The sequence below is a fragment of the Pyxicephalus adspersus genome, chromosome 6, assembly GCF_032062135.1.
Source record: "Pyxicephalus adspersus chromosome 6, UCB_Pads_2.0, whole genome shotgun sequence".
In the NCBI taxonomy this organism is placed as follows: Eukaryota; Metazoa; Chordata; class Amphibia; order Anura; family Pyxicephalidae; genus Pyxicephalus; species Pyxicephalus adspersus.
This window is the reverse complement of record NC_092863.1, coordinates 54,145,859-54,160,432: the sequence shown is the minus strand read 5'-3', so window position 1 is coordinate 54,160,432 and position 14,574 is coordinate 54,145,859. Positions and strand designations below refer to the sequence as shown.

Sequence of the window (14,574 nt, the reverse complement as noted above, 5' to 3'; positions counted from 1 at the left end):
CTACGCAATCTGTCACACGGCTACCTGCATGCTTGTTCCAGGAGTTCAGCAATGGCAGCTTTCATCATCTCTCAGTGGTAGGTCCACTTTATCAGACTCCTATCATAAAAGAAACCCAGAATCTGCCTTTGCCTCCATCTGAAAACTCTTTTTGCCTGGTTGTCTGGAGTTTAAACACATTAAAATGCATATTTCAGCATTGACCCTGAAATCAGTAACCCTGAAAATCATACATGTTTTCTGAAAGCAGACCCTGTAGAATAAAATCATGACAGTTTATGTTGCATATTACTACTGTTTTAGTGTTTCTCATTTAAAAAAAAAGACTCAAATTCATTTGTTTTTTTTTGAGAAAATAGATACCAAACACAAAACAAAATTGCATGTGCCTGTAAATGGCAAGAAATGACTCAAATTGTCTATAGAGGATGCATTGGAAGGTTTTATAGCTCATCAGTTTGGAGTTAAGAAAAAGCAATGGGCCCAGTATTATTCATCTCATCTCGTTATTTTCTGGTTAGAAAAAACACACTGAAAGTTCAACCCTTGTGGCTCAAGTCTGCACCCTAAATTCTGTGAATATACCAGGCTTGGCACTAAGCAGGCTTACCTGCTCATACAGAACTATCTCTTCCATTATGTTTTTTTCCCTTTTCCAATTAGAATTGTTCACATCAGCATTTGTGCATTAGGGAACATTCCCACATTCTGTATTTTGGTGGACATGGAATTACGCACATCATTATTTAATACCTATAGAAAATAATACAATATACAAATTATTATTTTGTGTATTTTTTATGTACAAAGCAATACATAACCTTGCAAATTAACATTATCACAAAAACACATAAAAAAAAATTCCTGATAAAGTCATGGATTTATAAGATCAAGTCTAGTCCAGTCCAGTGACTAGGCTTTACCTTTCACCCACCAATGCCACAAAAGCTGAGGGTTGATATTCTCTTCTCCCTATGGACCATCATTTCAGTAACCCAGACCGCATTTGGAAAGTCAGCCCGTCATTTGATGTAGCTTGCTGTAGGAAAGGATGCAATTAATAAATTAATCAAATGTATGCAATATTAAATCTACTACTGGGTGCAATGTAAAGTCAGAAGAATACTCCTAGTCCATAGTTGTTTTCTGCATTACTGAAAAAGGAACCTGAGGACAGGTTTAAGAAACAGCCCTCAAAGACAATACTTAGGAAAAATACAATATAAAATAAATAGGACTATAATAAAAGAAATTCAAACCAAATTAGACTCAGTTAATACAAAAATGTGCACAAAACCCTGCTAATCACTCTGTCATTTAGAAAAACGCTGTAAATAGGTTCCAGTGCATTTTTTTAAATTACCCCCATCCCCCCACCCCGTGGTCTATACAAGTATTTGAACTTTTTATGCTAAAAAACAAATGGCTATGTATACAAAGCAAGCGTTTTATTTGGGTCATTTACCTGGGGTACAGGGGTGCCTATAGAATTTAATCATTGACACCCTGCCAATCACTCCAGCCTTCATTATAATAAAAATAATATGAACTGTTGTCAAGAAAGTGGTTTCTTACAATATTCTTGGTGCTTTCTAAAATGTTGGTGCTCCAAAGGCCACTATGACTATAAACTTTGTCCATGCATACAGATGCCACACGGGGGGGCAAACATAGTCATGTGTGCTGGCAATGGGTTGCCACTGTTGGTCAAAGGGAAACTGAGGAAGCTGTGGCAATCCTGAGAGACACAGAATGAGAAGAGGACAAATGAAATTTAGGACTGGATGGGGGAAGCTGGCAGGATCAGCAGTGTACTAGCTGAGTGCTAATGTCCAGTGCAATATAACTAAAAAATATGGGATGCTCTGACACCAATCATGAGATGAAGGGAAACATGTCTCTGTTAGACACTAGAGGAATTCCAATATACATACCTTATTGATTTCTTTGTGCCTGTCCCTGCTTACAATTTCTTCCAGTACTTCACCATCTCCTTTAATAAGCCTGGATGTACAAAGAGCATTCTGGATTTTAGTCTCACATATGTTAAATATTGATAAAGCCTCCTATGTTGTACATAAATTCACTTACATAATCTACACAAATAATGGTGTACAAGCCCTCACACTGCAATGTGTGACAGACATGTGTACATGATATGTGAATAAAGATAGATCTGGGAAGAAGGCTGTTCTCTAATGAGCATACAGGAACCCTGGGATGAAAAGAAAGAGGAGTAGAGGACACATTTAATGAATGTGAATGACTAATTGGTCTTTGCCCTTTAGATCAGAATGTGCCACAAGCCTGCCAAGTTCTGCTCTATTTTAGGATTCCGCTTGTGCTACCTCATTTTCTGATATTTCCAGCTGAAAGTGGGTCATTTCTTCTGAGTAGAATCCACATCTGTCACACACATTCATCAAGTGTGATCTTCACATTACTCTGACACAGCTCCTCACACATCTATTTGACAGTCAGAACCATGTGACTAATGGCACCTTCTTCCAATTAGTACGAGGAAATTTGTTTTGGAGCATTACAAGATGTTAGGTTTGATTCTTTTGCTGCTGGATATATAATTCTCTGGTAGACTACAGAAGCACTATTCCAGAATAAATAATGGGTTTATGTAATGTTAATGACAGAGTGCAGTCCAAATCAATTAAAAACAAAATCAGATCAAAATAAAAAACAACTAAGGCATCTACCCATCTCGGGCAGCCTAAATATGAGAGCTTGGTGAATCATGTGCGCCCAATATTTGTTGCCTTTTCTCTTCTTTAATAAGAAGAGGGGATCTGCATCTTGATAATTAAAATAAATGTAAAAAAATAAATTAAAACAATGAATCTAAGCCCTGGTAAACACTTTATAGATCTTGTAAACTTAGATGTTCATAGTACATATGAAAACTAGAAAAACCCTATACCTCATTCTACCAGTTTCAGGATCCACTACTCTCCGGATAACACTCTGCCGTGCATCCCACTCCTCCTTCGTCATTGGTTTCATTGCTTGAATACGGCTCTTCTGTTCATCCGTCAGCACTGTTAACCAAAAAATTACTACTGTAGAACCAGTCAATTCTGGCAAACAGAAAGAGGCACAGAACAATATACATTGATTACAACTATAGACAAATTAAAACAGAATTTAGGTGCCACTCAACCCAGTCTAGGAATTCAGAAACATTATTTGCAGAAAAGATTTAACTTTAAGAACACAAATAATTTTTTAAGGCATTGTTCAGCCATGAATGGTCAACCATTGTCCAAATGATCCATTATGTACTTCAATAGATCCTCATCTCACTGCTCATTTTAAGCACATCACTAAAGTTTAACAACAGTGTATAAAATATTCCAATGTGCACATAAGTACCCCACAACACCAGACTCATTCACATTACCTGGACCAATTTCTTCTAAGGACTCCTTTTGGTGTAACTCTAATGATGGCCCATGATTGGGTTCTTCTGCTCTGCTCTTGGCCTCCTGAGCTTTCACTTTGGACAAACTCTTCTTTTTGGCTTTTTTGCTTTTCTTTTTTAATTTCTTTTTCTTTTTCCCCTTTCTGTGTTTTTTCTTCTTGTGGTGTCTCTTGTGTTTAGACGTGTCACTAGATTCATCTGAGGAGGAGGAGGATGAGCTGGAACTATCTGAAGAGGAGGATGAGGAAGAGGATTTTGAAAGCTTCTTCTTTTTCTTCCTTTCAAGGGAGGAGGAGGATGATGATGATGCACTCCTATTCCTCTTTCCCTTCTTCCGTTCTTCTGAAAGAAAAGAGAAAAACAGTTTCACTAAATCATAAACTAGTTGTAGTGTATCTCAGTCGCATTTGTGTACTTTATCTCCAGTACATGTTACCCTGCTCATAGTATTTACGTGACAAACCTTTTCTACAAACTTCGGCATTGTATTTGGAGAGGGTTGAGCGCCTTCTTGGAGGTGAAGGACTGCTACTGCTACTTCTGTGCCTTGATGTGGATTTCTTTTTCACTGACTTATGGTGGGAAGAATGTGGGCTCCTACTACGATGTCCCTTCTTTTTCCCAGAGTCATCCATGATCAATTCTAAAAAAAAAATAAGCCGTCAAAAAAATTTAAATTAAAGTATCACTTCCCTACTCCCCACTACTACTTACGGTAAAATATTTAGAAGTGAAACAGTGAGCTATGTAAATAATATTTATGAACTGATCCATCACTCACTCAATGCAGGCTTTATTCCATGGAGGAAAATGTTCCTTTTCCTGGTAAACATATCTAACTATTGGACCCAACAAAAGAAACATTGGATTGGCTGTGAAGATCCAAAACAGACTAATATGATTATTTTGTCTGGAGCTGAGATGCTTTTACTCAATGTTCTGTTTAAATACTTTTGTCTTAAATTCTGAGATAAGAAAGGTCATTTAAAAAAGTAGTACAACATTACTTTTGCAGACCACATGATCAAGTTTATTCTAATACCAGAACCTGGAATCTGACTGCTGGTGACCACTTGGGTTACTACTTATATGTCCAATTTTATGGACCAGCCCCATTATATGATGAACTAATGTCTTTTAGAGACACATTTACATTAAACCTAAATATCAGTTATTTGACCAATACAATTGCGTGCATCTTTAAAGTAAATTATATAAATTCTGTGAAATATGTGCAATATTCTGTTCTGTGAAATATGCCTAATAAACTGAACATTCTCCTGTCCTCGCCATTCCAATAACCAGATGACGTTTAGGCTAATCCATTCATCTCAATTTAAAAAGGATGATCTCTTAGGGAGAAATCTAATTAGCAAAGGTTTCACATTTAGAAAATGTATAGTTTTTAATTTCTGTAAGTGCATAGGGTAAAAATTATTCTGTTATCACAGCCAATAACAATGTTCTCCTTTTGCTGTTTCTTATGGTCATATGATGAATTGAATTGCAAAAATTGCAAATTTAGTAAACCACAGAATCCAGATTTTCACTTAAGAAATTGATTCTTGATAACTGGTTGCTGTGGAATCTTTAAACTATCTCGTTAAATAAGCAGACAATACTATATACTGGGAGATGGAATGGCAAAAAATGTTTGTCCTTAGTTTGCAATAAATATATCACAACTGGAAATTCCTGGTTTTACGTGCAGTTTCAGAAGGTCTTGCATTGGACTGAACTCAGCGGGTTTGCCAAACACCGGGAAAGCATCTGAACCGGTCATTGTGCTGCTGAGATTCGTGACAACCAATAACACATGAACATGGCTGGTCGCTGATCATAGGGGTCCATGGAGACTGTAGGCATAAAGCGGGGCCCTGGCAGTAATCGTGATAAGAGATTTATTTTTCAGTGTCCTCCTGGGAAATGACTTCAAATGTCTCCACCTATATTGGAAGTAATGTCTGAAATACTCAATATATTTCCATATATAAATATATAATTACATACAAGCTGTGACAAAGATTCGCTGTTTATAGCTGAACCTTCTCCAGGTTGTATGAAGCTGGGTTATAACCAACACTACCAGAAATCACCATACACCTACTACAATTATTATTAAACAGTATTTATATAGCAACAACATATGATGAAGTGCTGTACATTATATAGGGGTTGGAAATGACAGACAGATACAGACAGTGATACAGGAGGAGCAGAGGACCCTGCACCAAAGAGCTTACAATCTAAGAGGTGGGGGTGTGGGTATTAAACAGTAAAGCAGTGTGCACAGCTCATTGTAGCATATATAGAAGCAGCAATTTGGGGGCCCATAGATGGTGCACAACGCGTCTGCATGTACAGCGATATTACTGGCACTTGGCTTTCTCCCCAAGCTATAGAAAGCAGTACTGCGCATGCGCAACACGTTTAGCCGGCTGCCTTTATACAGCTCAATTTGAGGATACAGCAAACCCAAATCTTTCCCTTTCCCATGCGAACACTGAACTATCGGAAAGTAAACTGCAAAAACCCAAAACAAACCCTGCGTACGTTTTTATGCTGAGATTATCTACCTGCTCAATTCCATGTGCCATTCTCATATGCGTCCCCGGCGACACTTCCTCTGTATTTAGTTCCGGGCTCTTTTTTGACGAGTTAGATAAGTGTGATGGAGATTAGTGAGGAATGTGTGTAATACAACAATAATATAATTCCTTTTTACAGGGGGGTGCAATATATTATTACTTTCATATTAATACCTTAAATACAGATACAGCTAATCTTGAAGCAAGCAGGGGCAGTTACCTATAATAGTTGTCAGTAAAAAGATCTTAGGAATTAGGAGCCCTATTTATAAAACACGGAATGTGATATTCCCTCAAACATTCCCTTGTGGGAATCAGTTACTGCCACTGAAACACGTGGATCTGGAAGATTCCCACAGGGGAATGTTTGAGGGAATGTCATATTCCCTGTTTTATAAATAGAGCCCTAGGTGTTTTGTTTCCACCAGATAAAAAAAATGAACACTAATCCAGGCATCTAGAATTATTCCAGAACTAATCCAGAATTGTATTTTCATATAAGTATGAGCCCAGTTCTGCCATGACAGCCTATTTACCTTCCTATCCCATAGGTGCAGTTTCTTCATTCATATCAGGGCCCTTTTATTCAGCAATAAGTTTTATTAAGTTATTTATCATTATATAGAAAAAACAAAAGTAACTGCTGCTTTATATTCTAATATCTGAGCTTTGAAAGGTGTTTGGTGCACACAATATACTTTATGGCAGTGACAGAGGTGAATATGTCATACAAGAGGCTGCAAAGAATTCCAAATCTTCTGGCAGATACAGCTGTTTATCTATTTGTGTAATTATTTGTCTGCAGTGTACCTAGCAGTTATATATGTATATTCTTGTCTTTATCTGCTGTGTATGGCATGGATAGGTTTTGTACCAGGAGCCGTCATTGTTTTTCACATGAGAGGAAACAAAGCTGTCCATTTATCAAATGATTAGGTATCTCAACTGATTTCCAATCTGCCAACATCCCAGCTGTGTGGCCTCCTAGGCAATGCAAAGGCTATTGGAAGAAACGTCGCTGTTGGGCCCCAGCATGCGGACCAGAACACTGCTCCTCCATCCATAGATACAGCACAGGGAGTGTGTGTTGTCATCCTAGGACAGGATGTGTCTTACACTTTCAGCAGAGGTCCAATCATGTGTATATATGTGTAATAAATAAAGTTAATAGTAACCAAAATAACTTCTTACAACTTTCAGATAAAAATATTTAATTGTGTAAAATAACTTTACAATACAGCACACACATCCACAGTCTCTGCTCTGACTTCTTTATCTGTCACTGTAAATCCATCTCCTTGTCCAACAGTCTGTATAAGCCGGGGCTCCTTGTCACACATTGGACAAAGTTTGTTGCGTACTAATGACGCTCTCATCCATATAATAAGATTCCACCGTTCACCTGAAGTAATGGGGAGGGCTCCATGAATCTGCTGCCCCCTGTGCAAAATTCCCTGACCAATGAGGTGTTCAACTTCAGTATATCTTCTTTCATTGGCTGGAATCTGAATAAAGACAAATTAATTTTAATATCATAAATGTACTGTAATTCAGAATTGGTAAATTGTATAAAAAGAAGAATTCAGGTAGAACTATGGCCTCCCACTAAAAAATGTGAAGAACCACTTAACTGTAAATCCCAAAAATCCCTGTAGATCCTGTTAGTGTTCACCTAATTCCTGTGATTGGGTGGCAACAATGCTGCACTGCTCCTACATTCAGAGACTAGCTTATTTAATACAAGTTAAATGAATTGTTTGGCAGATTACATGTACTACAAAGTTATTAGTGAATCTAAATTAATTTGCACAAAAGTAACATTTTACCAAATGGTAAGTGCTGTTTAAACCTGGACACGCATTACATTCTCTTTTTTCCATATTCTTCCATTTTAAAAGCAATTTATTTGTATCATTTCACCTAATAAGGCTGTTATATATGTCAGACTGGCCACTTACATGTTAATGTATAGCTCAATCGACTAGGTGACAACATTTTAGGCAGAGGGAGATGTTTTTTTTTAAATCACCTTGGCTTTATGTTTTATATTAGATACATCACTCAGCATAATGATCACCGCTAGCTTCTAAACAACGTGCAGGTATTTATATTCTGGTAATAGTGGTACAGATGCAATTTCTGCAGTAAAACACAGCCAGTGCTACTGTATGTAAAATGCAATGTACACACAATGTAATACAACACTGCATTGCTCCTGCTAACTGAATCTTTGCAATCACACAGCCATATGAGCTGAAAAAGCAAACTATCTATGATTTTACCTCTCTCATTTCTGAAAAATAAAGGTTTCCATCAGTAAATTCTTTTCCCAGGGAAACATTTAAAGTGACCTCAGAATTATCATAATGACAGCTGAGATCCAAGTCCTTGTCCAAGGAGTATTGTACTACAAAGGCTTTGTGACTGTCCAGGCAGCTGCCTCCCCAGTCTGGATATAAGACAGAAGCCAAAGGCCAGAGGTACTTCTCACGTAAGGGCGTAATGAACGCATCATCTAACCCAAGCTCATTCAGAAGAACCTATGAACAGAGAAAAAAATGTTAAAATTGCAAATTGCACATACTCTAAAAAGAAAAGGGGATTGTACAACAACTGGTAAATTTGGAGAAGAGTGGCACATGAATGTCACCAGCTTTAATGCTCCTAATCTATGAAGTTTAAAATTCTGGTCATCCCAGTTCTAACAGCTTCCTCTGACGGTGTCAAGTGTGAGGTAAAATAATGCAAGAGTTAAAGTAGCACTTTCAAGAAGCATAACCATACTTTATAGCACTGAATGAGTACAAATTCTGCACATACTCCTAATTAGTGTATACGATGAAATGCCAACTTTAGCACTTAGTCATCACCATATGTAATGTATTTAATGTTATGTAAGAGCTTCATACCCTATTTTTTTTAGTTCTAAACTAGATTGCGCTGGTTCTTTTTTTTTATAAAAGTTAGTTATAATACACATTTAGCATTTTTGATTGACACTCTTTACAAAAAAGATCAGTGGGTTACTGACCCTGATACAAAATGGCACGAGCCAAGGTGGCACTTGTTTCTCCATACAATCCATAGGAGGCTACAGCAGTTATCTTCCACTAAAAACATTTCCACATGGGGTAGAATACATTTATGTACTTTAGTTTACAGCTGTCATGTATTATCATATCTATAACTGATACAATTCATATTAAAATGGAGAAACAGATATACCCCATAATTATTCATGGTGTTCGGGCGACCTTTTGCCAGTGATGATCTTTCAAAATTTTCAAGCTCTTCCACAAAGTCTTTACAAAACTGTGGAACAAATACAGGAAGTCGATATATTCTCTTACCTACAAGAATACAACAGTTTAATAGTGTAGACATTTCTTTATATACAGAGTTTAAAATATAATGAGGAATAAAAATGATATTCATCTTACAACAATATTCACTGCAAGGATATTAGCTCACCATACACTGTATAAGCTAACTGCAATCTTTGTACAATGGTGCATATAAAGTAAATATATAAAGGAGACAGAACTAAAGACATTTTATTGGCAGATTTTCTGGGTGGTGCCTGAAGTTCCACTTTAAAGAGCCTATCCAGGCAATACAGAAAATTAGACACTGCACATAATTAAGTTATTCCTAATTATATGTAATCTGATGCAGCAAGTTCTTAAGGGATATCTAAATTAAATTTGTAAAGCCTGTAAAAAGAAAACTAAGACACAGTAATCAGGCATTGATAGATTGTAATATATAAACATTTTGATTCCATTGGGGTTAACTGATCTGCTCATTATATAAACTTCTAAATTTTTACACACCTCAAAGAAGCACAAGCAACAATTAGTAATTACAAAGGATAAGTAACAAGTCTGCATCTTCAAATGACTGCTCAGCATCGTGCTTTTAATGCAGCCTGGTTGGTTCAGAGATTAGCACTCTGGTCTTTGCAGCGCTAGGTCCCAGGTTTGAATCTGAGCCAGGACTATCTGCATGGAGTTTGCATGTCATCCCTGTGTTTGCATGGGTTTACTCCCACATTCCAAAAACATGCAGTTAGGTTAATTGGCTTCCCCCCAAAATTGAACTTAGACTAATAATGACGAATGACTGAGGTAGGGACATTAGATTGTGAAGCTGTTTGAGGGACAGCTAGGGACATGACCAAGGACTTTGCAAAGCGCTGCATATTATAACGGTGCTATATAAATACTCTGTAATAATAACTTCCAGGAACACGACACCCTCTGCTGATATGCTTGTTTTACTATATCAGTGAAAGGAATTTCAGTTCAGTTTATGAAGTCTAAAAATACCAATACCTGGAATGGAATCTAGGAAGTTTAATAGACCATCCAAGCTAGCATGGGGAGACTGGCAAAAATGGACAGCTTCCAAAAACTCTGCGGCTAGAAAAGACTCCTAGAAAAAGCAATAGTGAGAGAGAATTAGACAATGTTTATGGTGTGCATATCTGCTATTAACAATTCATGATAACTTAGTATGTTTTGAGATGCAGATGTGTGTCCCTCTCGCTTTACCCCTGTCCATCATAATCCCCATTCCCTACCCTGAAGGTATCCAGAACATTAGGTTTAGGTTACCTGTAAGACGTACAACTCCGGATGCAATGGTTTGTAATGGAGAGAAATTTCGGATTTCCTTTGTATGGACTCCTCACCTAACTTCATTCTTCTTTCCACTTCTTTCTTTACCTGGGAAAGTGATAAAATTAAACGTTCAAGGCGATTTGTCAAAAATCAAAATGCCTCCCATAGCAGCCTCAAAGTTTGCCTTACTTTGCTTTTCAGGATACTGTAGTACTCAAAATAAATCTGTTCTATGAATTATATTACTGCACCAGAACTGGTGATATACAGCCTAGAAGTCAGCAACTTGCAGCTAAACCTTAAACACAAGTACAGTATATAACAAAAGGGTAATTATTACAACAGAAGGCATGCAACAACATTGCTAATAAAAGAAAAAAAGTGCTATTTAAATATTATGTATAGCATATACTGAGCTTTTCTGCATGACATTAAATATTTCCATATGTTTTAAAGGAAAATGCAGGCATGCTGTCAATATAATACATTACTGTATTCATAACAGTATTTTTTACTTTGTCATTTTTTTGTCGCATTGCTGACAAAAAAACATAATGGAAATTTCTTTAGCTTTAAGCTTTGCAAATACATTGATCATTAAAAATTTTTCCAATGTTACAAAAACACTGCTCTCTTCCTTTTATGTTGCTTCTCCCTGGCCTGGAGCGCCGCCTGATGGTGAGATTTAGTATTGCGATTTCAATAGGCAGCTATAACAATAATGCCCAGATAGACCATATCTAGAGAGGTGACAGTAAGTGGAGGGTTATGGTAGTTCCCATTAGGCAAGTGGGGAGGGGAGATTCCTTCCTTGAGGTCTTCCTCTCTTTTTTCTTTGATGTTTAAAGCTTTGCGAACATAACATATTCCATGGTTGTGGCCTAGGTAAATCATATGCCTATTGGAATGTAAAAGCAGATGAAGTCAAGTCAAGTTTAGGTCAGAAGGAAGTCAAGTGTACTTTTTATGAATTGTGTACGATCTCAGAAGTATCTCAAACTAAAATCAAAAACATTCTGTATTTGCCCTTTGACACACATCCATAGGTGGCTTATGCAATATAACAGAGTTGTCAAACTCAAATGCACAGTGGGCCAAAATGAAAAATTTGGAAAAAGTCATGGGCCAACCTTTATATTTATTGAAAAAATATCTACCATTGAGGAAGGTGGCTAATTAAAGTAAACAGAGGAGGCGCGCTTGTGGGTCCTGATTGATGCGCCAGCAGAGCATTCTGGGATTTGTTGTATTAGCGGTGCATGCACTCTCTACGTGAGCCAGCTCAAGTAGACATTTGGTATTTTCTTGTGGGCCAAATATAATTACAGTGCGGGCCAGATTTGGCCCACGGGGCTACGTTTGACACCCCTGCAATATAACTACCCTTTTTATTACTGCTGCATCTTTGACACCCTATCTGTTGGTATAAAATAAACGTACACACATTTAGGGCAGTTTTGTATTTTTTATTGACCTTTCAGTGTGTATTTCAAAAGGAGTGAATCAGACCTTCACGAAATCTTGTATGGTCGAGAATCAATCACTGCTATTGAAAACATATGGATCTGGAAGATCGTCCATCAGGGAATGTTGGGTAAAATGACAGATTACCCGCTTTTTAAATATACCCCATAGATCACCAAGCAAGATAAACAAATGGAGAAATCTCATCACAGCACATGTGAAAACTGGCAACAATTTAGGCCATGTCACATGTGACACTCCATGTGTTTTAACACATTTATAGTAAATAGGTGTAGTGCCCCACAATCATATTTTATTTCCTCATACCATTTCCAGGACTTGTGCAAACTTCTCAGGAGTACAGCATCCTCTGCTCTGCAATGCCTGTATAATATAGGAAATGTTTAGTGTATTAATAGGAATCAACCTGCTTTGATAATATTAAATAAAATCAGAGTATTTTTATACAGTGCATTCTTCATAAAAACAATATTATCACTTATCACACTGTATATTGTATACAGACCATTAGATGTGCACAGAACAGCACTGCTGAACAGTCATCATTCTAAAAGTTCACTGGGTTACATCCGCTCGGATTTATTTGTAAGCAAAGTAAAATCATTGCAGGAGGAAGAGAGGAAAGCCGCATTCACCTGCAGCATCAGTTATTATTATTATTAAACAGGATTTATATAGCGCCAACATATTACACAGCGCTGTACATTAAATAGGGATTGCAAATGACAGACTAATACAGACAGTGATACAGGAGGAGAGGACCCTGCCACGAAGAGCTTACAATCTAGTAGTTTAATACTAAGGTGGACAATAGCAAATGGCTATAAATCTGCCTAGCCAAAATAATCTCATTTTTAAAGAACAAAATGTTCTCTATATCTTCTAATGGCAGAGCCATTGTTTATAGGGAGCGGTCATTTGGAACCAACATTGGGTGCGTGTTAGGTAACCTACCAATACTACAAGCTTTATATTTTTGCCTTTTTCAATGGGCTGCCTAATGAATGCACATTATCAGGTCATAGATATAAATGGAACCCAAAACATCTTTTGTCTTGGTATTCTGTTGGTATGCACATTACATTTCACCAGACTTGGATTGGAATTAATCATCTATGGTGGAGATGTAGAAGTCTGATCATAGGGAATCTGGCGGGAGCTTTGTTTTCTTGAAGGGGTATAATCCATATTCTCATATTTCTACAGCCTGTTTTCTTGGTATATGTATCCCCCACATAAAGTCAAAGTTAGATGAATATATAACCCTGCTGGTTCATCTGGCTTCACCCTGGACAGGCAGGGCTATATTTGTGTCCTACATTTCACATAAATCAGTGCTGATCCACAACTACTAGTCATTATCTCTAGAAATAAGTGTTGCCTGGCTGTCGGGATAATCAGAAGACTATTCTCCGACAAAAAGTAGTAGAGTAGAATAGATGCGATAGTCCAGTTGGTACTTCTTCTAACCTTATCCGGTGTCTTTGTAGTACTTCCTGACTTGCTGTGACCTGGGTCATTTCTCCTTATAAGCAATGTAAGCAAATTACTTACCATCTTGGCACCCCCACTGACTTTTACTGTAGCCCTGTGTTCTGCCCTGATCTCCTGTACCTCTCCAGACCACTCTCGCCTCCATTACACCCCTTGGTCCTCTGGTGGTAATATTCCGAGCCATGATTATATGTCCTGGTAGAACATGGGAGTGTATGTGTTTGCTGGAGGTGTCTGTCTGACTCCGGTGAAGTAGGGAGCCTCCAGGAATACTTTGCTTAGGGGACCAAATTGTGTAGAAACAACCCTGGCTGTGCCATCAGAAGTCCTTAATCCACCCAGGTATTGCCCATGTACGACTATTCCAGGTCCGTAACAAAAGACTGAAGTAAGTAAACCTATCAGTAATATGGCAGCATCATGGCCAGCCCCCTTCCTAACAAAGTATTCTTATTATGGTGATCTGCTGACTTTCTGAGTCATTGACAAGGGACAGTTATACAGATCAGGGAAAGGAGAGTATGGAGTCCTGTGTATGTACACAAAATATTGATGCCGTGGGCTAAGCATGACAGCCCAGGATTTGGCATTTGCAGAGTGAGGAGATTGCAGTGCAGCCATAATGTTTATCCTAAAGAAACCATTCCCTGGTCACATGACTATTTCTATACACTGCATACAAGAGAAAGAAGTCAGCCCTTTATGAACACAAAAATATACACATTCCCGGAGAGAAACATGGAGATCAACATTGCTGGATTCTGCTTCTGACAATGCTGGTTAGCTGGCTGTCATGTTGATCCCCTTCCATGGAGACTTTGATGAAGACTGCAGACTTTATAGATATACATATATTGAACATTATAGATATACACACATTGTACATTAAATAGATATACACATATTGTACTATATATATATATATATATATATATATATATATATATATATA

At 37.5% G+C, this 14,574-nt stretch overlaps 2 protein-coding genes across 3 annotated transcripts; both read right to left on the bottom strand.

Annotated features, from left to right (window-relative positions):
- Window positions 1–779: 779 nt before the first annotated feature.
- Window positions 780–6,064, bottom strand: ARL6IP4 (ARF like GTPase 6 interacting protein 4). 2 transcript variants are annotated; one of them, XM_072415798.1, is made up of 6 exons: window positions 6,010–6,064; window positions 3,897–4,076; window positions 3,413–3,775; window positions 2,933–3,050; window positions 1,935–2,004; window positions 780–1,039 (listed from the first exon to the last, which is right to left on the bottom strand). In XM_072415798.1, the coding sequence occupies exons 2-6, from the start codon at window positions 4,066–4,068 to the stop codon at window positions 983–985; spliced, it is 780 nt and encodes a 259-aa protein (XP_072271899.1). In that variant the 5' UTR covers window positions 4,069–4,076; window positions 6,010–6,064; the 3' UTR covers window positions 780–982. The 2 variants fall into 2 exon arrangements, with proteins under 2 accessions (XP_072271899.1, XP_072271900.1); XM_072415799.1 differs by having other exon boundaries at window positions 3,413–3,772.
- A 1,151-nt stretch (window positions 6,065–7,215) lies between these two features.
- Window positions 7,216–12,491, bottom strand: OGFOD2 (2-oxoglutarate and iron dependent oxygenase domain containing 2; the record flags this gene model as incomplete). The annotated part of the gene is given in 6 exon segments (XM_072415797.1): window positions 7,216–7,526; window positions 8,304–8,561; window positions 9,247–9,371; window positions 10,356–10,455; window positions 10,638–10,748; window positions 12,435–12,491. Coding segments are annotated over 6 exon segments (927 nt in total), but the record flags the coding sequence as incomplete, so codon positions are not given.
- Between the last annotated feature and the right edge of the window lie 2,083 nt (window positions 12,492–14,574).

Coding starts and splice junctions, on each gene's coding strand:
- ARL6IP4 (XM_072415798.1), bottom strand. CDS start 4,068: ATGGATGACTCTGGGAAAAAGAAGGGACATCGTAGTAGGAGCCCACAT. Junction 3,776..3,896: donor TGCCGAAGTTTGTAGAAAAG/GTTTGTCACGTA, acceptor CTTTTCTTTCAG/AAGAACGGAAGAAGGGAAAG. Junction 2,005..2,932: donor CCTGAAACTGGTAGAATGAG/GTATAGGGTTTT, acceptor TTGTACATCCAG/GCTTATTAAAGGAGATGGTG.